At 40.1% G+C, this 24,124-nt stretch overlaps 1 protein-coding gene across 2 annotated transcripts in view; it reads right to left on the reverse strand.

Moving 5' to 3' along the window:
* Pdss2 (decaprenyl diphosphate synthase subunit 2) overlaps nt 1-24,124 on the reverse strand; it is a 234,868-nt gene that overhangs the window by 145,824 nt on the left and 64,920 nt on the right. For both annotated transcript variants that reach the window (XM_050120522.1, XM_050120519.1), the window contains exon 2: nt 19,386-19,520. In XM_050120522.1, the coding sequence (XP_049976479.1) occupies nt 19,386-19,520 (135 nt within the window). The remainder of the gene's footprint in view (nt 1-19,385; nt 19,521-24,124) is intronic.

The raw sequence follows: 24,124 nt of genomic DNA on the forward strand, positions 1-24,124 counted from the left end.
CTACATATCACAGAACTACTTCAATTCTGCCGCTGCGTATCTATGTGCCAGGTCTCAAAATAGCTATAAAAGATAATAAACTTTCAGGTGATAAATAACAAATTGACTTGATTTTTTTTTATATGGTACCTAACAAAGTTCAGGTGTGGTAAGAAGCCTGAGTCCCTAGAGCAGTGGTCCTCAGCCTTCCTAATGCTGCCACAGTTCCTGTTATAATGACCCCAACCATAAAATCATTATCATTGCTACTTCATAACTGTAATTTTGCTACTGTTATGAATCATAATGTAAACATTTGATATGCAAGATATCTAACATGTGATCCCTGTGAAGGTATTGTTCAACCCCCAAAGGGGTGGGGGACTGAGAACAGTTGATAACTGCATTATTAGAGAAATGGCCCAGCACCCAGACTGAGCAGCTGTAACTCCAGTCCAGGAGATTCAACACACTCTTCTTTGCCTCCTCGGATACCAGGCATACATATTGTAGATATACATATACACATACACATAAAATAAAAATAATCTTAAAAAAAAAAGTCTGGACCTAGAGAGATAGTTCATTGGTTAAGAAGATTGACTTGATTCTAGAGGGGTTCCCGTATGTCCATGGAGATGTCCTCAGCTAGTTTCTTGGGCAGCTGAGGAGAGGGAGCCTGAAATGGCCCGATCCTATAGCCACACTGATGAGTATCTTGCATATCACCATAGAACCTTCATCTGGCGATGGATGGAGATAGAGACAGAGACCCACATTGGAGCACCGGACTGAGCTCCCAAGGTCCAAATGAGGAGCAGTAGGAGGGGTGCACCCACCCACTGAGACGGCGGGGCTTGTCTAATTGGAGCTCACCAAGGCCAGCTGGACTGGGACTGAAAAAGCATGGGATCAAACCAGACTCTCTGAATGTGGCAGACAATGAGGGCTGACTAAGAAGCCAAGGACAATGGCACTGGGTTTTGATCTTACTACATGTACTGGCTTTATGGGAACCTAGTCTGTTTGGATGCTCACCTTACTAGACCTGGATGGAGGGGGGAGGACATTGGACTTCCCACAGGGCAGGGAACCCTGACTGTTCTTTGGACTGGAGAGGGAGGGGAAGGGGGATGGAGAGAGGGGGAGGGAAATGGGAAGTGGGGAGGAGGTGGAAATTTTTAATAAAAAAAAAAAAAAAAAAGAGGATGGGCTGCTTCTCCAGAACACATAGGTTCCATTGCTAGCGCCCACCTGACAGCTAACAACTGTAAGCCCGGTCCTAAAAATCCAATGCCCTCTTCTGGCCTCTGTGGGCACTGAATACACATGACACACAGGCATAAATTCACAGGCAAACAATCAACTATCAACAAAAACAAACTCTCAAAGAAAAAAGAATCTGAGTTTTTTTTAAAAAAAAAAAAATGAAAATAGAGCTAGACATGGTAGCACAACTGTTTGTAATCCCAGTACTTGAGAGGTGGAGGCAGGAGGATTGTTAAAATTGGGGTCAAGTTGGGCTATATAGCTAGTCCCTATCTCAAAAAATTGCCAAGCAAACATTATAAAATTAAGTGTTGTCAGGTCTAGCATAGCTGTATCTATGGCTCTGCTCTATGATACACAGTCTCTTGAACTTATAATAGTTCAACTAATATATACATATTTTTAATTTTATGATAGTGTAAAACAAATGTACAAAAAAAAATCACACTTTAAATTTTTGAGCTTTGGGGGTGGTGAGAGAACGCAGTAGCTGAAGGTGCGGACGGGTAAGCCCAAGCTTGCTCCATCTTTTAGAGCCTACATGGTGGAAGGAGAGAACAAATCATAAGTTGTCCTCTGACCTCCACACCTACTCAGAGATACACACAAAAAATAAATAAAAGTAAAAAGGTTTTAGTTTGTTTGTTTTGTAAAGAAAAACATTGATCTCAGACCAGACTGAGAGAAGGACAAGCATTCAATTCTTATAAATGCAGCAATGCCGCCATCTCAGTAGGGAACCGAGTGGGAGCACTTCGATCTGAAAAAAACAGTATTGAAAAGTATTTTGAAATCCTTATCAAAATACTTAAAAGTAGTGGGTTTCTCTGCCGATGCAGTAAGTCAGATCAGACCAAATTAAAAGTCCAGGTTTAATGAGCAAAGCATTCCTAGGGGATCTCAGGGAAACAGAGGGGGAGAAATCACGTGGCAGGTCTAGGGACTGGAGCTTAGTGCCCTGGAGCCCTGGTCTTCAGCAGTTGGGGGGAGGGGGTGTCACTGGTTCTGCTTGGTGGGTTTTCTGAGGATGCAGTATGGAATGGGGCCCAAGCTGGAGATTCCCAACAGGTATGCCTAACAATAAAAGTTTCAATTATCTTTAATTTTATACTCATTAATAAGTAAGCAATAGTGATTATCTCAAGGCCATCAGATGCTTAGATTGGCAGTTATAACAATATCTAATAAAATGGAAAACCAAGTCAGTATTGTTATGTAAAATGTTGATGAACAGACTGCTTACTTTTGAGAGAGGGCATAACTTTGTAGCCAAGGTTAGCCTTGGGCTTGTGGCAATCCCTGTTTCAGCCTCCAAGTACTCCTTACAGTTCTGCTCCACCTGGCCTGCCCTTCCACACTATAAAGAAGCAGAAAAAAAGCAAAGGGAATCCTGGAGTGCGGAGGCTGGGGGATGACTGGCAGAGTCTACACTGGTGGCTCGCTGGCACTACCCACTTCATCAAGTCTTTTTATTGTTGTTTTGATTTTGAGACAGGGTCTCACTATGTAGCCGTGGCTGGCCCAGAACTCACTTTGCAGACCAGACTGGCCTTGAGCTGAGAGATCCACCACCACATCCTGATCACCAATGCTTTCAATCCGAGGCCAGATGGGGCAGAGGAGAACAGGGCAAGCAGTCCACCTTCCACAACCAAGGTGGGGGTGGTCCACCAAACAGCAGAAGCAAGGAACCACAAACAATTCTTACAGTCGATTTTAAATTTAATTCAATCTGAGATGACATTAAGTTGTAATGTTTAACTTAAAAGGGTTTAAAGCAGAAAACAAAGGAAATTTCCCATGTGATTGTTAAACTTTTATACAAAAAAGTTCTTGGAAGGGAACAATAACAATAAAAATGGCAGTACCTTGATACTGACATAAGCATCCTATTTCATCTGAAATAGTAATTTATTACTTCTCAAGAAAAATATGGGTTACAGTAGACAAATTTTCCTGTTTAAATGAGATCATCACCTAAGGATCTATGTGATGGAAACACCAAAACAAACAAACCCATGCAATTATAACCGACCACCAAATCAGAAAACAGAAAAAGAGGACATGCTGTAAGTATTTAATGTAACATTTTCCTCTTTCACCGTCAGGAGGTGTAAATGAACAAATACAGTCTCATCTTGAAAAACTAGGAGAAGGATCCACAAAGGTTTTTAGGTATCAGTTCCTAGGTTTTTACTTGCCTCTTCAAGAACTTTCTTCTCCACAGTCCCATCCATAGGCTTGCACCAAAAAGTCAGCCTCATGTCTTCTGCAAGGCTGTGATCAGGCTGAACAGCAGGGGCAGAGGGAATGGTGCCTGCAGGACAAGGTGCTTCCTGGCTTTAGGAGCCATATGAATCCATAAAGGCAGAAAATGCAAAGCCAAGAGCTAACAGTAGATGCAAAAAACAGACTGCAGCGACCCAAGGCATCTCCTCCATCCCTATAAACTGTTCCTAAGAAAGATTAATTTTCAGCCAAAGTGCTGCACACAAGAGAAAACAGAGTTCACATCAGGTACCACTGAAAACAGTAAATTACTTATTAAGCATTCCAAGTATGTCAAAAATTAAAAAAAAAATCAAACTTGTAGCCATAAGGACCAGAAAGATGATTTGGTGGGTAAAGATGGTGCGGCCAGCCTGACACTTAGTTCAGCCTCTGGATCCCAAATGGGGAAGGAGAGGACTGACCTCTGCAAGTTGTCCTCTGTACTCCACATGTACCTATGCCTCCCACCTCAAATAAATAACCACATGTAAATGAAAAGAAAAAACACTGAAGCCATAAACTGAATTAGGCCCTTACAACTTAGTACTAATTCATTTCAATTCCCTGATAACTGTTTTTTCAGCTTATTGTTTTGTTAAATTAAAAGTGCTCGGGACTATCTATAAAAAGAGTTAAAAAGTAAATCCCCCTCCCCCAGAAGTTTTTAATTGAATGACAAAATTAAATACAGAAATGCATTTTAAGTGTAAAGTATCCTTCTCCTGTTGCCAGAAAACAACTAACAAAGGAGAGTTAAGTAATTTAGCAGCCATATTTTCTCACTCTCCTTCTCTGGAACACAGTCATTTGCATGGCATAATAAGCTGTAAATTATAAACACTTTTACATAGCCTGCTGCAAAGAAAAGTCTGCCAGTTTTCTACTACATTGGCTAGTGTTCAAGTGATTAAATACAGTTTTGGAAAGAAGGGGTGGAAACTTGTTTTGCGTCTCAGTTTGTTGGTTCTCTTATGCACAGCCTCTAAAAACCCATTGCATCATTATTTGCAATGAATATATAAGTAATTAAAGTCAAGTAATAGAGGCTCCAAGTACTGAAGGACACAATTATCCCCGGAAAGTAGTGAATCTTGCAGGTACAGACCATCTAAACAATGCTTTGAAATGATGTCTCCAAATAAAGGAAGTGGAATAATAAAATTTTATAATACCAAATAGCAATGCACATTTAAGGACTAATATCAAATGACATGTATTTTAATGTTCATCTATAAAAGTGGTCCATTAGATATAATATCTGCCTAGAATAAAAGTCTAGTTGGAAAAAAAAAACCCAGGTTTCTGTGCTAAAGAAAATATTCAGGTATCAGTATTCCACAAAAGATGAAGAACAAATCAGTAAAATGAAGTGAAATATGGCCTGCAAACATGAGTTTTTATCTCTAAAATCTGTAGCACTGCACACCTTCACCATCATCCAAATTCAACTCTATGAAGAAAGCTTGTCTCAATACATCAATAATAATCCACAGAAAGCTTGAATGTTCACCATGAGTCTAGAGCTTTGGAGGCACAGGAAAAGGTAGTAACTTGGTTTCTATACTATCAACTTAACACTGCCAAACTCAGAACATAAAAATGTTTATTCAGTGTTAAAGATGTATTTTAAATTAGTAGTAATGTATATTTAGGGAACCCTAATCCAAAGTCTGCCTATGGTATTGAAAAGAACATGGGTTCTATGGCCAATTGCTTTACTATAATCTTGAGCAAACTACTACATTTCTCTAAGTCTGTTTTCCAAGAACCATATTTGTTTACAGCCAGGGTTGTGAAAATTAACAGTTAATATATATGAATAACGTGGGATAGTGACAGATTTACAGACATCTTTGTACGTGTGAGCTATAGTAATGCTTATTGTATTTCTATGTTTATTACACAGCAATGCTCAACAGATGTTGGTTGAATCAATCAATGAGCAGATGAACAAATCAGTACAGATAGTCAAGGAGTGCCTCAAAGGTTTGATGCACAGTACAGGCATCAAGTACAGGTAGGAAGGTGCCAAGGGGGAAGAGGACAAAGGTGAAGGCCTTCTCGAGAAGCACTTCAGTAATGAAGCACACACACGAATGAGTCACCATAAAACTGTTAAATGCTTGAATAATCCACACAACACTGCCTGCAGGTTCTGGTGCTGATTAAGTAGGGGTCTTTAGGTTTAATCTATAGATGTCTCAGACTGAGGAGTTGAGAGGTGAGACTGGGCCTCATCCTCCCTCCCTAAATTGGGGAACAAGACTGCTCCTCTATAGGCAGATCTACTTCCATCATCATCCCTTTTCTCTGTGTTCTCCTGAGTGAGTTCAACCATACGGCACTCACTTTACTACTGGGGGTGCTCTGAATTTGGGCTTAAAGGATCAGAGAGAACATTAAGCCATAAAGCTAGTAAATAGAGGCTTCCATTAAAAAAACTGTTTTTGAGACAGCTTCTTACCACCTGCCTCAGTTTCCCAAGGGATTGATTACAAGCATAATAGGAAGCATCTGGAGTAATTTCAGGCTTTCTATACAGAACAGTTTAGGTCTACTCCCAGACACAGCTCTCACCACTGGGCTCTCTCCTTGATCCTGTTCTACACATTTATACATGATCATAAGCAAAGGACCATTAGAACTGTTCTTAAGCACTAGACACCAGGAAGTAAATGCTGTTTAAGATGTAGACCTGGACACTGGGTATTACCTTTGGCTTTGGCCTCTTAATAGTCCGCAGACAACATTCCCTTAAGAAAAACACTTAAAGACTCTTAGCATCAAAAACCCCAATACATTTATGCAGCTCAGTTTTGCTGTAATGTAAGACAGGCTAATGTATATCGTGTAATTTATATATGATCAACTAACTCTCAGGATGAGTACATTAGTAGCTTAGCCCGCCTGCTTTTGGCGGTTAATTATACTTGTGTTGTAAAAGGCTGATCTTATATTGTGTTTTTCCAGACACTCTGGCAAGGCAATGGCGTCTGATGTACAGAATGTTGAACATAAAGCGCCTTCCCTTTCCACTCAACATGTAATTGCTGTATTTGTGCATGCTGTGTAAGTTGAAAATAACAATAAAAAGTTAATGAAGAAAATAAGTACTGCTTGTAATGAATTAGTAATACTGCTAGATTTGTATGTGCATTTTATTGCTGTAAGTAGAATACCATTAATAGGAATATGTAATCAAACTGCTCACGTTTTCTTGAAATCTGTCTGAAAAATAGCAGAGGTATCTTTTGAAATCATTTACAAAAGCCCATATTAAGTTAAATTATCCAGCATAATCATTTGAAATCACTGTCAATAAGTCAATACGCACTCACTTTTGGGCGTGTTTTGGCTTTGTCGGTTTATTTTGATTTTTTTTTTTTTTTTAGACAGAATCTTGCTAGGTAGCCTGAGCTGGTTCAGATTTGCGGTGGTAATTCTCCCACATCAGCCTCCTAAATTCTAGGATCATAGGCATGTGCTACATTGTCCAGCATAAGATTCTTCAAATGAAAATGGATAGATTTCGTATGTTGGTTTTTACTGTTTTACAACTATGAAATACAATTTCTTTTGATTTTTAGATGCACTTTTAAGTATACAGAATAACGTGGGTATATTGTTTAAAAACTAAAATAGTACAAATATTTCCTCAAACTTGTGCCTACTCCTCCTGGCTCCCCTGGACCAGTCAGTCATCACCACTCCGAGCTTTTGCATGTAAATTTACAAACTTACACATGATCTTAAGCAAACAACCACTATAATAGTTTTCAAGCACTATTTTTTATTTTACTATAATATTTCAATATTATTTATGTTTATATAGTTAACCCTAAATAAATAATACTATCAACATGTTCTTGCTTAATCTTAATTTCTCAAGAAGCTTTTTAATTTTATCAGTCCCCAAGGCAAATTCCGTTAAGCTATGTTTGGCATTTTTGAGCCCTGGAAGAATCCTAATGTACGGAAAGAAGGCAAAGGCTGACAGTCACAGCCTATTGTTATTATAATTAGAACTCATCACCTGCTCCTTAATAATATGCTAAAAAGCAAATTATAATTCTAATATTTACAGCTGAGACCAAGTCCAATTGCCTAAATTTGAAGGTTAAAAAAACCACCTTGGCTCATTCTGGTTTTTAAATATTCTCCATATATGAAGAGCGGTTCAAGTAGTCCCCTGAATGTTGTAGCTCCTCATCCTCCAGCCTCAACCTGATCCATTTTGCATAGAGGAGAGAGTGATGTTAAGATCAGTACCTTAATTTTAAGGTGTTTTCTAGATTTGACTTACAGGTATGTTTATAGCACTTTAAAATTCTTTATTAATTATTACTATTATTGTGTGTGTGTGCATGCTATGTGCGGTGTGCGCACCACACCATATATAAGGAGGTTAGAAGACAACTTTGCACTTTGTTCTATCCCCTTACCATTACTTTGCTTCTGGGGACTGACTCAGTTACCAGGCTTATATGTGAAATGCCTGAACACATGAAGCCACCTTACCAGCCTTACAGTCCTTTAGTAACACCATGACTGCTAGTTCTTCATTCAACTCAGTTTTTAACTGAAGTAATTAAGATTAAGATAGTGATATATATTGCAAGATATTGTTGGGCCTCAAGAACTCGCCATAAGGGACTGGCGAGGGAGCTCAGTTATAATCATGCACTGGTTTTGTAGAGGACACAAGTTTAGTTCCTTGCACCCAGGTTATATGACTCACAACCACCTATATTTTCAGCTCCAGGGGATCCAAGGTGCTTTTCAGGGATCACTGTGGAAGAATGGGTGGAAAGATTCTAACAGTCAGAGGCTCAGGGAATTGTTGTGAGATTGTGTCTCCTACTAATGTCAGAAGATACACCATAATGTCTCACCAACATGACTGCCTAAACACGAGCTTAACAAAAGGACAACAATAGCCATGCCAAAGTGAATGAAAGAAAGACCACAAGGCCTCAACTCTACACCAAGAACGACAGGCGACTAAGGAATGCTTACAGATCAGGAGACATAGTCTTTCTCAGGGAACAACAGACCTAATGATAAGTACTGCAAAATATACGTGCAAGCAACATTATACAGACTGAGGTTATATTTAGGACTATATATGTGTTTGTGTCTGTGTGAGTACATATATATGTATATTATGCATATAACAATAAATAATAACTAATAAAAAAAGAGGCCCATAATTTGAAAGAGTAAAAAGGGGTATATGGGAGGAAGGGAAGGGAGGAATAATCTACTATAATCTCAACAATAAAAGAAAAAAAAATTAATAAATGTATTATTCTCAAACAATGATTATATTATTTTTAATTATGTATGTGTGGGGATGAAGTGGAAGGGTATGTATATGTCAGTGTCCGTGCCTATAAAGGCCAGAAGAGGCATCAATCCTTTGGTGTTACTGAAAATGAGGGTGAGGAAGCGAGCCAAAGAATCCCAAACTAACTCAAAAGATTCCATTTATAAGTCTTTATTATAAGGGGCAAATTCACAGAACAGGAACAAAAAGTCCAACCTCAGGTGTGTAATGCAGGAGAGAGGGAGAGAGAGAGAGAGAGAGAGAGAGAGAGAGAGAGAGAGAGAGAGAGACAGAGAGCGCGCGCGCGCCCTGGGGTGGGCCAGTGGTTTTCTCTGGGTACCCAAAAGGTCACACCCTAACCTGGTCCAGCCTCTTAAAGATCATTGGCTGAAGGAGGCTCCCCATCACCTTCCCCCTTCTGTCTAAAAAGAGAGTTCCAAACCCAATACAAAACTATATACACTAGGAACAGATATCAAGTATAAAATTAGGATTATAACCAGCATAAACAATATTAAGCAAGAAATGTATGCTAAATGTTTTAATAAACATTCTATCCTAAGGAGTCTAAGTCTTGTATTGGAAATGGCTTGGCTAGATCATAAGAGGACAGTAACTACAACTATCTAATCTTCAGCCCCACTGAAGGCCTGAGAAAGGAGATAATATTACTTAAGCAGACAGGAAGTGCAATCAAGCAGCTTCCAAAATGTAGTAGATGACAGAGACAGCTGGTTGCCTGAGCAATCACCCAAAGTCTTCAGTGTTCAACACTCTCTCAGGAATAGATCTGTCCTGCCAAGAGCAATTGTGTCTCACATCAACAGAATCCTAAGTTACTTAAATGCCATGTTCTACAGATCTTTGAAGTGGCTGAAGGTTACCTATCTATGTAGAATACAATCTCTATGTAGCTAAAGAACCTAATTAATCTAACTATAAGTATAACAAACATGAATGACTATGGACCTATAATGCTTAATACCTATATAACTTAAAGATTAAGACTTCATATCAGAATATTAATTAATCTGTAAACAACTGTGTAATAAATGAGGACAATGACCTAAAAATATAAACAATGTATAAGTATCTTGATCAGAGGTAGAAATATATAATGCAATATGATAAATGCATCCTAAAAATTGTATCAATATACAAAATGTTTTAAACAGAGGTAGAAACATGCCTATATACAATCTGACAAAATAACTTTGCATAGGTGTACAAATACTGTAAACAGAAATAACAAATATAATTTGAACTTGTATCAATATATGAGAATCTATACCAATGCAAACTATCCATAAATAACAGCTCACAAGTATTTACTTTATTACTTACTTACTTTTATTATTAGTGTAAGTTTACACTAAACTACCTATTATCCCATTCAATTTTCCCTCTTTTTTTCCCAATTATAATTCTTTATTATGAGGGGCAAATTCACAGAACAGGAATGAGAAGTCAAACCTCGGGTGTGTAATGCAGGAATGAGAGCGAGAGAGAGAGAGAGAGAGAGAGAGAGAGAGAGAGAGAGAGAGAGAGAGAGAGAGAGAGAGAGNAGAGAGAGAGAGAGAGAGAGAGAGAGAGAGAGCGCGAGCGCGCGCCCTGGGCAGCTGGGAGTTTTCTCTGGTGCAGCCTCTTAAAAGTCATTGGCTGAAGAAGGTTCCCCATCACTTTGGAGCTGGAGTGAAAGGAAGTTGTGAGCCACTCGACATGGATAGAGTGAATAGAAACAGGGTTCTCTGCAAGAGTAGCAACTTAAACACTAAATCATCTCTTTGGCCTCTTGTATCACTTTTCATGATATTCTACTTATACTTTCCTTTCTTTAAATGCTGTATTATATTTTGCCTTATATAATAGGGTATGTTTGCCTAAAAGGCAAAACATGTGCAAAAAAGTTTGTTTCAGGCTAGATTAGAACACTTATGTTATAACGAAGATACAGTCATCCAAACAAAGATTTAAATGGACACAATGTCCGAGGCACTTGTTAAATATAAAAATGTGGAAGATAACTGCAGTGTTTGCCCTTGTAGGGTGATCAGTTTGATAAAAGTCACAGAATTAAAAGTCACAGAACACCAGGACAGGGATTGGAAGTAATAAGGGACAATACTTGTTAAAGAAATATGACACAGGTCTCACTATTTGGACCATGTAGGCCTAGATATTCACTATGTAGTCCAGGTTGTCCTTGAACATGTGGACCTGAGTGCTACCATGCCTTGTTTAATACAACCAGCAGAGCGGTAAGGAGGCAGAGAAATTACTTAAAATGAGACCTAGTGTTGTCAAGGTCTAATTCACCTGAAAGAGCATGCTTGTGAAGGCTGCCTTGAATTGTGGCCAAGCCTTAAGTTGTCTAAATGTCTAAATGCCATGAACTAGCAAGTATAGTTACAACTCTTTTCTAACTGGGGACATAATGTTGAGCAACTATTTCAAGCTCCTGCCATTGCAATTTCCTTGCCATGATGGGAACTAGGAGCTAAAACAAAAACAAAAACGTCCCTTCCTTAAGTTGCTTTTGTCTAATCATTTCACCACAGTGACAAGAATAGAAGTTAAGGTACCTAGCTTGTTTAGGATCACATAACCAGTAGGCGATGAAACTCGGGTCCAGTTTTAAAAACTCAAGCAATTTATCAGCATGCATTTCTTTCCTTATTTGGCCCCATCAGGTGGCAACTCAGAAAGTTGCTTTTCTAGACCTGGTTTCTCATTAGGGAAAATGTATTTCTGCCTCATAGAATTCCCAAGAGGATTCTAGCTTAGGCACTCCAAAATAGAATAGTACTTCCCAAACTTCTGCAACATTCTACAAGATACACAGCTACAGCTTAAATGGCTCTGTAGTCAAATAATTAGTAAAAGGTATCTTTTTAGGAATTCATAGAGCATAGCTTATGTCCATAGAGACTCCTGAGTATTCTGAAACAGAAAAATCTTTTCAACTGTTTCTGACCTAGCATGCTAGCACACGCTTATTTGACTGACCTTCACTCAACTATACATCTAGTTACATCCATAAACTCTGGAACACAGTTTGGAAAATGCTGGTGGGAAAAAGCATGGAGCTAGAGGACACAAGGGGTCCGAGTATGGTCGAGGCATTATTTAGCCACATGCATGCAGTAAAATCTCTATTAACCATCCTTTCCAGGTCTGTTTTTCCCTCTCAAATACTGCCAGGCTACGCCTGTGAATCTCTGGCTGATTCTCTTTCTCTCAGACCTCACATCATACAATCATTTGTGTGTGTGTGTGTGTGTGTGTGTGTGGTGTGTAAGAGAAAGAGAGACACAGAGAGAGGTGAGTATGTATGCATGTGTGTATGTGTGGTGTGGGAGAATGGTCTATATTCTGTCAATTATATTTTAAATAAACGCTGATTGGCCAGTAACCAGGCATGGAGTATAGGCGGGACAACCAGACAGGAAGTAGAGGTGGGTCAATGAGAACAGGAGAATTCTGGGAAGGAGGAAGCCCATTCCTCTACAGTCTTGACTTGACCACAGAAGAAGCCAGATGTGACTGCCCCGCTGAATAAGGTACTGAGTCACATGGCTAACATAAATAAGAATAATGGCTAATAATGGGCTATATAGGTTATAAGAGTTAATAAGAAGCCTAAGCTAATGGGCCAATCAGTTTATAACTAATGAAGACCTCTGTGTGATTTCTTTGAGACTTAAGGACTATAGGAACCAGGCAGGACAAGGACTGGGTGAGACAGAAACCCCGACAACATATGTACATGTGCATGTTCCTAAGAGTGTGGCTGAGGATGGAACCAAGGGCCTGGCACATAATAGGCAAGTGCTCTACCAAGATCCCACCCAGGGATCACCTTCTAAGCAAACTCTAGCTATGTCCTACAACACATATTTTATTGGGATCACTGCACTCTTTTTTCCTTCCTCTCCCTTCTCTTCTTTTCCCTTTCCTTTTGTGGTATTATTAGGGATTAACTTTTGGGAATCAGTCACATGCTTTTTTTGGTTTTATAAATCCTAGGCAAGTGCTTTACCATTGGGCTCTACTGTCAGTCCTTAGTTACTTAACTTATATAAGGCCTTACTATCTATCCCAGCTGATCTGAAATTCATCCTCCTGCCTCTGCTCCTCGCTGCTGGTATAAGAGGAATGAGGCACCAAGCTTGACTTTCATCTATTTCTTTAAAAATTTTTAAAATTTATTATTGTTATTATTATTTATGTGTGTATGTGTGCACACAAGCCATGGTACACATGTGGAAGTCAAAGAATCACTTCATGGAGTTGGTTCCCTCCTTCCACATTTATAGGGGTGCAAGGGCCTTTACCCATTGAACCATCTCACTGGCCCTCATTTAATTCTGAAAAACACCCTCTCAGGCCAATGAGATGGCTCAACAGTAACAGTACTTGCTGCCAAGACTGATGACCTGAGTTCAATGCCTGGGACCCTACATGATAGAAAGAGACCACTGATTCTGGAGAGTTGTCCTCTGATTGCTACGCATCACGACATACTCTACCCTCTCTAAAGAAATGTTAAAAACAGCAACAATAACAGATTCTCTAAAGTATATATTAAGGCAGCTGTTGTCTTTTTCCAGATTCCAGGTCTGCTCTGCTGTCTTCTGGGTACCTCTCATTGTCTCCCTGGATAGAACCCTAACTCTTTGGGTTCTTTACAGTCTCTCTTCAGCTTTCCTTTTGACTGAATCTCCTCATTTTCACTGTCTGAGTTTGCCCTGGCTATGAGGGAAGAATCTGTTCCACCCCGTTCTCCTTGGCTTGCAGATGCCTATCTAGAGTTCACAGGCTCACAGGGCATTCTCCCTGTATGTGAGTCTGTGTCCAGTTCTCCTTTTAAAGGACTCTGGTTATATTAGGTTAAGGCTTAATTCAGTGACTTCATTTTAATTTGATTATCCCTGTGGAAAAAAAGGTATCTCCTCCAAATAAGGTCATACTGTGAAGTACTAGGGGATAGGACTTCAACATATAAATCTTGAGATGACAATTCAAGCCACAACACATATAATGAAGTTAGCCTCAGTTCTATAAATTCATAATCATTGATGTATCAACTATAAACTGAGTGTCTATTAGAAGTCCACACTATTGTGGACTCCCCTAGGTACTTCTATACTCCATGTCTTTGGTCAGTCAGGATCTCAATTCCTCTGCCTAGAGAAGACCCTTCACTGTGCCTCTTACTCGTCTGCTTTCCTAAAGCTGATGACCTTCTAGCTATCTTCAGGGCTTACTTCTAAGTCCTCTACTTGAAGCCTAAGTGGCCTTTTCACAAGAGATTTTCCCCATTTTTATCTACACTCTTAATTCTCCCACAGAACTCTGTCCATACTTGATTTACAGAGTTATAAGGTAGAATTACACATGGTGTGGTTTTTGTTTTGTTTGAGACAAGGTCTCACTATGTAGCCCTGGTTAGCATGAAACTCACTATATAGCCTAGGCTGGCCTTGAACTTAACAATTCTCCTGCCTTTTCTTCTCAAGTACTTGAATTATAGGTATATTCCACCATACACGACTACATTAGAGTTGTCTATACACTTATGTGTTCCCTAGCTTGAAGCTAAGGTCGCTGGGGGCAAACAATACACAGTATTCAGTTTATATTGCTTGCAAAATGTACAGCCTCTGGTACATAGAGAGTACTTAGCAGCTGCTGGATGAATGATCAAAGCAGGATAAGGGTATTATACTCAGCAAGACCTGAAAGGTAAAACTGGAAGGAGAAGCATTCAGAGACAAAGACCAGAAAGACCACTGTGGTTAAAATCTAGAAATGAGGTAGCAAAGGCTTGAGACTGGGGAGTGGAAATGGATGGCAAGAAAAGAAGACCTGCAGAAATGTGAATGGGTGGCTTACAGGGCAAAGAACAAAAAACAGGAGTTAGCAAGATTAAGAAGTTTCCGAGGATAAGGGCTCAACAGTACAGTGATAGAATTAACCCAACATTAGCACCTGCTGCTGCTAACAGAGTAAGTGTTGTAGATTTGCATTGGTATGTGTATTCCTGGTCTTGATTAAAGCATTGTGTTTGTTCAGCTCATTTAAAAATGTAACGTATAATTAAGAAATAGAGGTTAATAGATAATCATCTATAATGGTCAAGCTTGTAATCATGTTAGTTAGGTTTCCTAGATATATAGAGATATATTTTGGATAGATAGGTATTCTTCAAATATTTCAGAGACCTTCAAAATATGGCATTTAAAATGTTTTAAGAACTTAGGACTTTTCATGACAATGAGAAACACATCTGCTCCTGGCAGCACCAATCTACTTCAAAAGGAAGATGGGTATCAAAGAGGCTACTTATGGAGTTTGTTAGCCATTTGTACAAGAAACTGCTCTTGACTGGACTGCTTGATGTTATGCTGTATGAACTGGACATGCAGGACCCAGAGAAATAACTGCTGAACTTGCCTAAAGGTGAGACAGTCCTTCGGGGTTCCTGTTTCATGAAAGAGTCTGCCAGACATTCTGCAGGACACAGAAGAAAGCAACTAATGGACTTTGCCATTACAAGGCAAAACAGATCTTCAAATTTCCTGCTTCATGAAAAAGTCTTCTGGATACTATGGGCCTATAGGCTAAAGATTAGATGCTCCAACAATACAGAAAAACTTTGGGTTCTGTACAGGCAGCAAGATGTCTCTGTAAATTCTAGAGTTTTGAAACTTGCTTACAATGCCCTTCCTGTTTACTTAGGTAATACTATATCCTTCTGGAGTCTTTGATAGAGTTGAAGAATAGATAGTTATAATTATAGATTTCCTTGGTTATGATAAAAGATAAAGTAGATATAGATGTTGTAACTGTAATTAATTCTTGCTTGATACCTGTTTTGTTATATGTAATATTACTATGTTAAAGTTAAAAATCTTCCTTTTTATTCAGACAGAAAAGGGGAGGTGATGTGGAATTCCCCTCTGTATGCTGTGAATACTATTGGTTAATAAAGAATCTGTTTTGGTCAGTGGCTTAACAGAGTAGAGCTAGGAGGGAAAACTGAACTGAATGCTGGGAGAAAGAAGGCGGAGTCAGAGAGCTGCCATGTAGCTGCCAGAGGGGAAATTTTGCAAGCTGCCAGCTGGAACCTTGCTGGCAGGCCACAAGCCTCGTGGTAAAATATAAAATAATAAGAGTGGCAATTTTAAGAGATAAAAGTGAACTAAAAATATGCATAAGATAATAGGCCAAGCAGTGTTGTAATTCATACAGCTTCTGTGTGATGATTTCATGGTCTGGGGAGCCAGGACAAACAAGTGGCCTCCTCTAACAAGGAAGCATCCACTTAAAGTGAACTTCCTTCATTGTGCTGGCATGGACAAGCAGGTTGTGCTCTTTCAAAGAGTGGCTCAGAGACCACAACGTCTCCTTGAATGGGCTGCCAAGAGCATCTACTGAACATGCAACACACTGCAAGATACTTAGGACTAGGAAGTAGTGAAGAACACTCCTAGAGATTTCTATCTATGGATGTTAATTATTTAACATTTGAGGGCGGTGCTAACTTGGGAGCTTTTTAATTTATCTCCAAATTACTGGGGTTACATTGTTGATATAATACTACTTTTGTTCAAACCCTATTACCTAGATTTCAGGCAGATAACCAGTTAACTGCAAGAGAGGCTGGGAAGCAACCTAGTGTATACTAGGAAAGAAAAGCACATTCAGTCTGCAGGTATTGTTTTGTCTTTTGAGATGGAGTCTCCTATATAGCTTGGACTAACTCTGAGCTCAAGATGTAGCACAGGTTGGTCTTAAACTCTCAAGTGCTGGGAGCCCTCGTGCCTCAGCTTTAGCTTTTCATGTTCCAGCTCATGTACCAGCACGTACAGTTTGTGGTTTGTTTTTAACTGCTAGCTACAAAAGAATAAATTGAGTTGGTTCTTACAGAACAATGAAGAAAGCTGAACCATTCAGAAAATCCCCCTGGGCCTACTATGTTGGTACACACTAGTACTCCTCACACTTGAGAGGCTGCGGCAGGAAGATCATGAACTCAGTAACATCCTACAATACAGCCAGTTTCAGGCCACCCTGGACTCCATAGCAGTCCATGCTACCAACATAATACTAACAGTAACAACAACCACCTCAATTTTCTTAAATTGAACAATCATGATACATTAGAAAAATCTCAATTTAACTACAATATGTAGTGTATTTGGTACAAAAATATCTTTTATATACATAAAACAAAAGTATTTTATCATTAATAGAATAGAAAGTTTCAAGTTTTCTCATTATGGTTAAAGACATTTGCAAGTTTAGTTAATTTTTCTTTTTAATGGAACCTGAACCTAAGGACCAGACCATGATCGGCCGATGCTCAGCCTCTGATCCCTATCTCTAGCTGGCCTTAGAATTAATTTTTAAGAAGTTAACACTGGTGAAATAAACTCTAAACCTGATATCTTGCTGGCAAAAGGATGTCTATAGCACATTTTTACAAATGTGGGTCTCTTGCCTTTTCCCCAACCAAACTTATTACATTGTAGCCTAAATCCTGTCTCTTAGCTATTATGTGATAAGTTTGCAGACACATTCACAGCACCAGTTATATCCTGAGGCCAAACAAAAAAGATCACCTAACTCACTTTGGGTCCCTTAGGTAATTTACTCTGGCCCCATTAGCTGACATCTAAGTCAAACCAAAAAGAAAAAAACCACCAACAATATAAACCCCAGTAGTTGGAGGTAAATTAAAAAGCTCCCAAATCAGTACTTCCCTCAAATGTTAAATAATTCACAGCGGTATTAAAGATACAGGCCTCCAGCAAAAGTTACACTTGAATAATTAAGGAAGCAGGAAACAAACAAATTGACTTCAGTGGTACAGAAACAAATTGGTGGCTTCTCAAATACCTACGCCAAAATTACTTTTTTACATTAGCAAGTGTGTAAAACACCCAGACAAATGATGAATTACTAGATCAAGTTTGATTATATAGAAAGTAGCCTGGAATTATATGTCTAAACATAATTGAGATTCTACATGCTCAAGTATTACATCTGATTAGATTATTTGAAAAGATTTCTAGTTTTTTGAGACAAAGTTTCATGCTGTAGCTCAGGCAGGCCTCCAATGGGATCCTCCTGTCTCAGTATACTAAGTGTTGGGACTGCAGGTATGTGTTCCTATGTACAGCTTCATCTGGAAGGTTTCTCTGTGCTGAAGGGTATCTATTCTCTTAAAACTCTGCTCAGACTGCTCAGACTCTGTATGGTGAGGATGAACAATATAGTTGTTTCAGAGGGTATTAAGAAAGTAGAAACATGAGCAAATACCATAGGGTAGACACGTACAAATGGATAGGCACCCCTGAATTACAGAACCCCTTCTATCTAGAATAAAAGCAAGATTTCAACCCAACTTTGTCACCTCCTATCCAGGAGATTTTTGATAAATTGTAACTTTGGAATGGTTATCTCTTCTGTAACATAAGAATGATTCACTTACGAACAACTCTTACCTGTGGAGTGGCACTTTAAAAAGGCTATGAGAAACAATAAAGCATAGCTGGCGTTCATCTTATACGCACGTACAGTTATCTAGACGTCCAAGCAGACAGCTGACAACAGGCAGGATCAAAGACAGGAAGCTGAAAAGCAATGGGATTCTGGACAGGATGGAGATGTGTGACCCATTCACTTTGCACTGCCAATGGGTTGCTAATAATCATTCTCAACCTTTGTGTATTTCCTCTTGTAATCTCAGCTTAAACTTGGTCAAGAGTTTCCTATAAAATGTGTAAGGTAAAAGTTTTGAGTTCTAACACAGAAGCAATGTGGAGAAGATAGATACACATCTAAGCAGTTTTCATTTGCAAGCTTGTCCAACTTTCTTACCAGAGGATCTTAGGGGAACAGACCGATTTAACATCTAGACTAATGTACAAGAGAAATGAACTTGGAAGAGAGAAGATAGGTGGACAATGAGGTTGGGAAACAAGTGGTCTAGAGGCTGAATCTCCTGCATTTGCTGCACGTAACATGAGAAAATGTTTCAGGGTTTTGGGATTTGTTTTCTCAAGAGTAGACAACTCTTCTAGCAGTATAAGAAAGATCAAACGAGTAACTCACAAAATGATCAGTAACCTAACAATATAAACATAAATCAATTTAAAGTGAACAGAAACTGATTAATCCCAGGATACCCCTTATACTGAAAATACTTAGATTTAAAAATAAAATAAAAAAAGGAAAAAGGTCACCAAACGATGCTGCTGTAATGTGCACACCACCGTGTGTGTGTGTGTGTGTGTGTGTGTGTGTGTGTGTGTGTGTGTGTGGAGATGGGAGAATGCTTTCGAGAGTCGCTTCTCTGCTTCCACCATGTTAGGTCCTTGGGTACCAAATGAGGTCATCAACCTTATCAAACAGGAACTTTTACTGCTGAGCCACCTCAGGGGCCACAACTCTATTTTTATTTGATTTAGAATCAAAATGACTAGGGCTGAACAGTAGCTCACAATCCAGAGAGCAATGCCAGAATACTTACCACGAGTATATCCCACTGACCATGTCGTAGTTCTGGCATGAGGAATTCTCCGCACTGGGCCCTGCTGCTTTGGAGATGAGCAGAACCACCAGGCCCCTCAGCTGGAGGTTATGCCGGCTGTCGTGCACAAGGCCCCTGGTAATGAAGAGAGAAGAGGATGAACTTACTCGGCCATGAGTGGGCAGCTCAAGCTAGAGGATGGCTACAACAATGCTCAAATTTCTAAGACAGAACAATGGGACTTTTGTCTAAAATAATGAAAATTGTAGGAGGGAAGAATAATGTGCAGAAGCAACAAGCTCAGTAGAGAATCAACAGGACAATTTAGCACATTTGGTTTTTTGCTTTTTGTTTTGTTTTGTTTTTTCGAGACAGGGTTTCTCCGTAGCTTTTGGTTCCTGTCCTGGAGCTAGCTCTTGTAGCCCAGACTGGCCTCAAACTCACAGAGGTCCGCCTGCCTCTGCCTCCCTAGTGCTGGGATTAAAGGCGTGCGCTACCACCCAGCTCTTAACACAGTTTTTAAAGTGACACTGTCAATGTGGGCTTGGTAATATGGTTCCCTTTCCTTCTGGGTCCTCCCATGGCTAACCACTCACTTACACTCTCATTTTTATTCCTGGCACCAGACTGGAGCCCGTGGCTTTCTGAATGCTCCACAAGCGCTCTCTCAAAGCACTACACTCCAAGCTCTCCTGCACAAACAAAGTTTGCTCTGTCAGCAAAAGTATGCTTAAACCTGCTAAGTTACACTTAGCTCCAGGCAAGGCCTTCATCATTCACCAGTTCTACGATGCAGAGGCCATCAGCCTGCTCCACTAAACAAGAGCCACAGCTCTCCAATCTAGTCAGGAATGGATGGGCGATGAGAATAAAGTATGGCATCCCGGTAGCACGTGACCGGAAGCTTTCCAGAAGCTGCTTTCTCTTTGTTCCTGCAACCTTAGTGCTAATCTTACTATAACCCAGGTCATCGTGGGAAACTTTGACCTTAGTCCTCTATTAAAGAGGGAAACTGGCAAGTTGAACCATATCCAGAAGCTGGCAAAATCAAAGAGGTTACAAAAATATTGGGTTTTGAAGCATTTCTACTTCAGATTGAGGATCCTCAACCAGTTTAATCTATGCAAATACTGCCAAATCTGAAAGACTCTGAAATTGGAGTCATTTCTGGTCCCCAGCATTTTGACAGGTGACACTCAGCCTGGACTGTCACATGTGTAGCTCTCAGGGAGGAAATGGTGACACCGGAAGAAGTAGCTGGAGGAGCAGAGTGTTCTGGAGAGGGTAATGATGTGAGGGGAGTCAGAGAAAAAGGCTGAACAGTCTGCGGGGAGGAGCTAGAGAAAGAACACACGAGCTTACACTGCTCATTTGAAAGGCTTCTGTAGGGAGAAGAATCGGCTGGACAGACTCTGACACTAAGAAACCTCAGCAGCCTCTGGTGATGCCTAACTCTTGTTACTAGAAATGTCTGAGGTGACACAGACTCTGTGACTCTGACTAACTTCATTTACTACATTATTTGATACTCCACAACAAGTGGAGCAAATACAAAAGTGAGAAGCCCTTCACTGCTATCTGTTGACAATGAAAGCGATGCTTAGTATTATGTAACCCTCATCACTAAAACTCCGCAGAACTACTGATGTCTAGTTGATATAAACAAGTTTTATCACTCCTATATTCGTTCACCTAGTGAACCCCCAAACCTGCCACATGGGGCCCTAGGCTAGTACAAGTACTAGAGCAAGCATAGCCAGTCATGGAGCTTAGGATCTAGCAGAAGAAATAGAAACAATCACTAATAAAATGTAAGATCCCAATCATAATAAATGCTTCCAGGGACAAAGACAGAGAGTATCATAAAAATTCATAAGAGAATTATCTACATCAGAAAAGGCAGGCTTCCTTGGGGAAGGAGTGACAGAGCTAACATTCAAGGGAAGAACAGATGTAAAAGGAACATGAGAAGGGTAAAAACAATGTGTTCACAGCTCAAAAATGACTTAGAGGCACATAGGGACTAGACCATGCAGGGTCAATATTCTATGGCAAGAGGTTTGATCTTTATCCAAAGAACAATGGGAAGGTACTGCAGCATTAAGACAAGGGAAAAAAATGAAACAACAACAACAACAACAACAAAAATCTATCATTGTTGTAGAAAGACGACGTGGCGGTGGTGGCGGGCAGGGATGTAACCAAGTGGCATAGGGCATCTGAAGAAGTGGCTTTCGTGATACTCGGTGAGAATTATTGGGCTAACTTAATGCACATCTAGAGATGGGTCAACCTAAAATAACATTTTGATTCAATTCAAATAGATATTGCATCTTTTATAATCCTAGAAAATCACTTAATATAAATATATAACCAATTTAAAATTCTATTAATTCTGAAGAGTCTGTAAATTACATTTGGGGGTAAAACTAGAAGCAAACCAAGCAAACAAACAAGAAACCCAACCCATTCTGCAATGGGCTGGCCTGAAATTCATTGGTTAGCCCAGGTGGGGCTTTGACCTGAGGCAATTCTCTTGCCCCTGTCTTTCAAGTGCTGCAGTTACAGGTGTGAGCTGCCATGCCTCCTGTGAACTGAGAAGAGTGAGGAGGACTGCAGTCCTGGGAGGTGGGCTGAGAAGATGAAGCTCCGGGCCAGGTAGCCACCACACATTACAAGGCTGGCTCAGTCCCGCTGCACCATCACAACTTTCTACAGCTATTAACATACTTCTCTTCCTAAATGCAATCCTGTACCTCAAGCTCTCAAATCACTGCTGTGCAGTTTTAAAAATATGTCCTCTTAAATTCTGTTTTAATACATATATGTCAAGCTAGAAGGGCACGCAAAGAAACAGAACTGTAAGAAGCAATGATGGGACGCTCTTACTCAACCATATCAAGAACAGAGAAGAAAAGCAGTAGAATAACAGGTGACGGTACAGAGAAAGCTTCCTGCTGGAGGTGGTCCTCAAACCCAGACTGAAAGATGCTCACGTTTTCTTGAGTAGAGAATGAAAAGACAGGGAAGCTGGGGCTCAATTATAGCGAGGAAGGGAAAAAAAAAGCAGGAGAAGTGGGTACAAGAAGGGGAGAGTAGGAGCAGGTTCAGAAACTGTGGGACTATGCACTTAGGCATGGTACCCTCATAAACAAGCCCAGTAAAAGAGACAGCCAAAGGATGAAGTGCCTTGGAACTCAGGTGTAGTCTGGACTTGTGCAAGCAATCTGGGGGTTTGGACAGTTTGTCAGTAAGATAGGAGTGCAGTTAGCACTAAAGACTAAAACCATTCCCTGGGCCTAATCCCACGGTGATAGCATGCTGGGTGCAGAGGAAATGAGAGGGAAGACCAGTAAGGAGGCACCTCACCCAGTAGCTGGGGGAGAGAGAATGAGGGCTTCAATTGGGACCATGGTAACGGGGATGAAGAACTGCTGAAAGATGGCCGCAGCATGGAGGTGGCAATGGCAGGAGCACCCGCTGGCCGGACGAAAGAGACACGGGGAGAGGAGAGAAAAACAAAGGAAAGGCAGTAGATGAGTTTGAGTCAAACCTGTTTGTTAAAAAGTAATGATGCTATACTTAGGAGAGACTGGAAATAAATCGGAGAGGAAATTGATGTGTTTAAATTTTTGACATGGTAATTTTGAATGCAAGGAGAATTTCCAGATGGATATGACCCATGGGGAGTTAGAAGTGCTGTGGGTATAGATTTAGCAGGCTTCTTCATGGAGATGCTGTGGGTATAGATTTAGCAGGCTTCTTCATGGAGATGCTGTGGGTATAGATTTAGCAGGCTTCTTCATGGAGATGATGGCCGCAACAGGAGAAATTGATGGATGAAGGTGTTGTGGAGGAAAAGAGAAGATAAGAAAAGGAAAAACAATGGCAAAGAGCTAAGAAGAGGAAAAAAGCTAGGTATGGTGGTAAATACAAAAAAATCTATTTTCTTTCTTCCTTTCTCTTCCTTCCTTTGTTTCTCTCTTCTTTCTTTTCCCTTCCTTCCTTCCTTCCTTTCTTTTTCTTTTTCTTTTTTTTTTTTTTTGAGACAGTGTCTCTCTACATAACCACATAACCCTGATTGTCCTGGAATACACTCTGTAGTCCAGGCTAGCTTCCAACTCAAAGATTCACCTGCGTCTGCCTCCAGACCTCTGTACTAGAAATTCTAACATGCAGGACGGTTGAGGGTTTGTTGCAAGCCCAGGCTTCATAGTGAGTTCAAGGCTAGTTCTGGGCTACAAAGCAAGACTTGTCTCAAGAAACTATCTATTTACCTACTTACATACATACATGGAAATGAAATCTTGGGAATTCCAAAGTTTAGGAGACTTGGGAAGAATTAGTAACCAATCTGAAAGAATGCACTCTACCCACAAATAAAACTCTCCAAGACAAGGATAAAGAAGTGTATACACACTAACAGTGGGAAGAGAGAACTGGAATCGTGCAGTGTAAAGAAACTAAAGACCAGTGGCTGCTTTTCAAAACACACTGTGCTGTACTGACTAGTTTTCTGTTAACCCAACACAAGCTACAGTCATTTTGGGAAGAAGAAACCTCAATGGAGAAAATGCCCCCACCAGACAGGTCTATGGGCAAGCCTGTGGTTTTCTTGACTGATGATAGATGTGGGAGAACCCAGCCCACTGAGGGCAGTGCTACTCCTGGGCTGGTGTTCCTGGGTGCTGTGAGAAAGCAAGCTGAGCAAGTCTATAAGAAGCACTCCTCCATGGGCA

The sequence above is a fragment of the Alexandromys fortis genome, unplaced genomic scaffold (assembly GCF_014885135.2).
Source record: "Alexandromys fortis isolate MF-2015 unplaced genomic scaffold, M_Fortis_MF-2015_v1.1 scaffold_175, whole genome shotgun sequence".
NCBI classification, from domain to species: domain Eukaryota; kingdom Metazoa; phylum Chordata; class Mammalia; order Rodentia; family Cricetidae; genus Alexandromys; species Alexandromys fortis.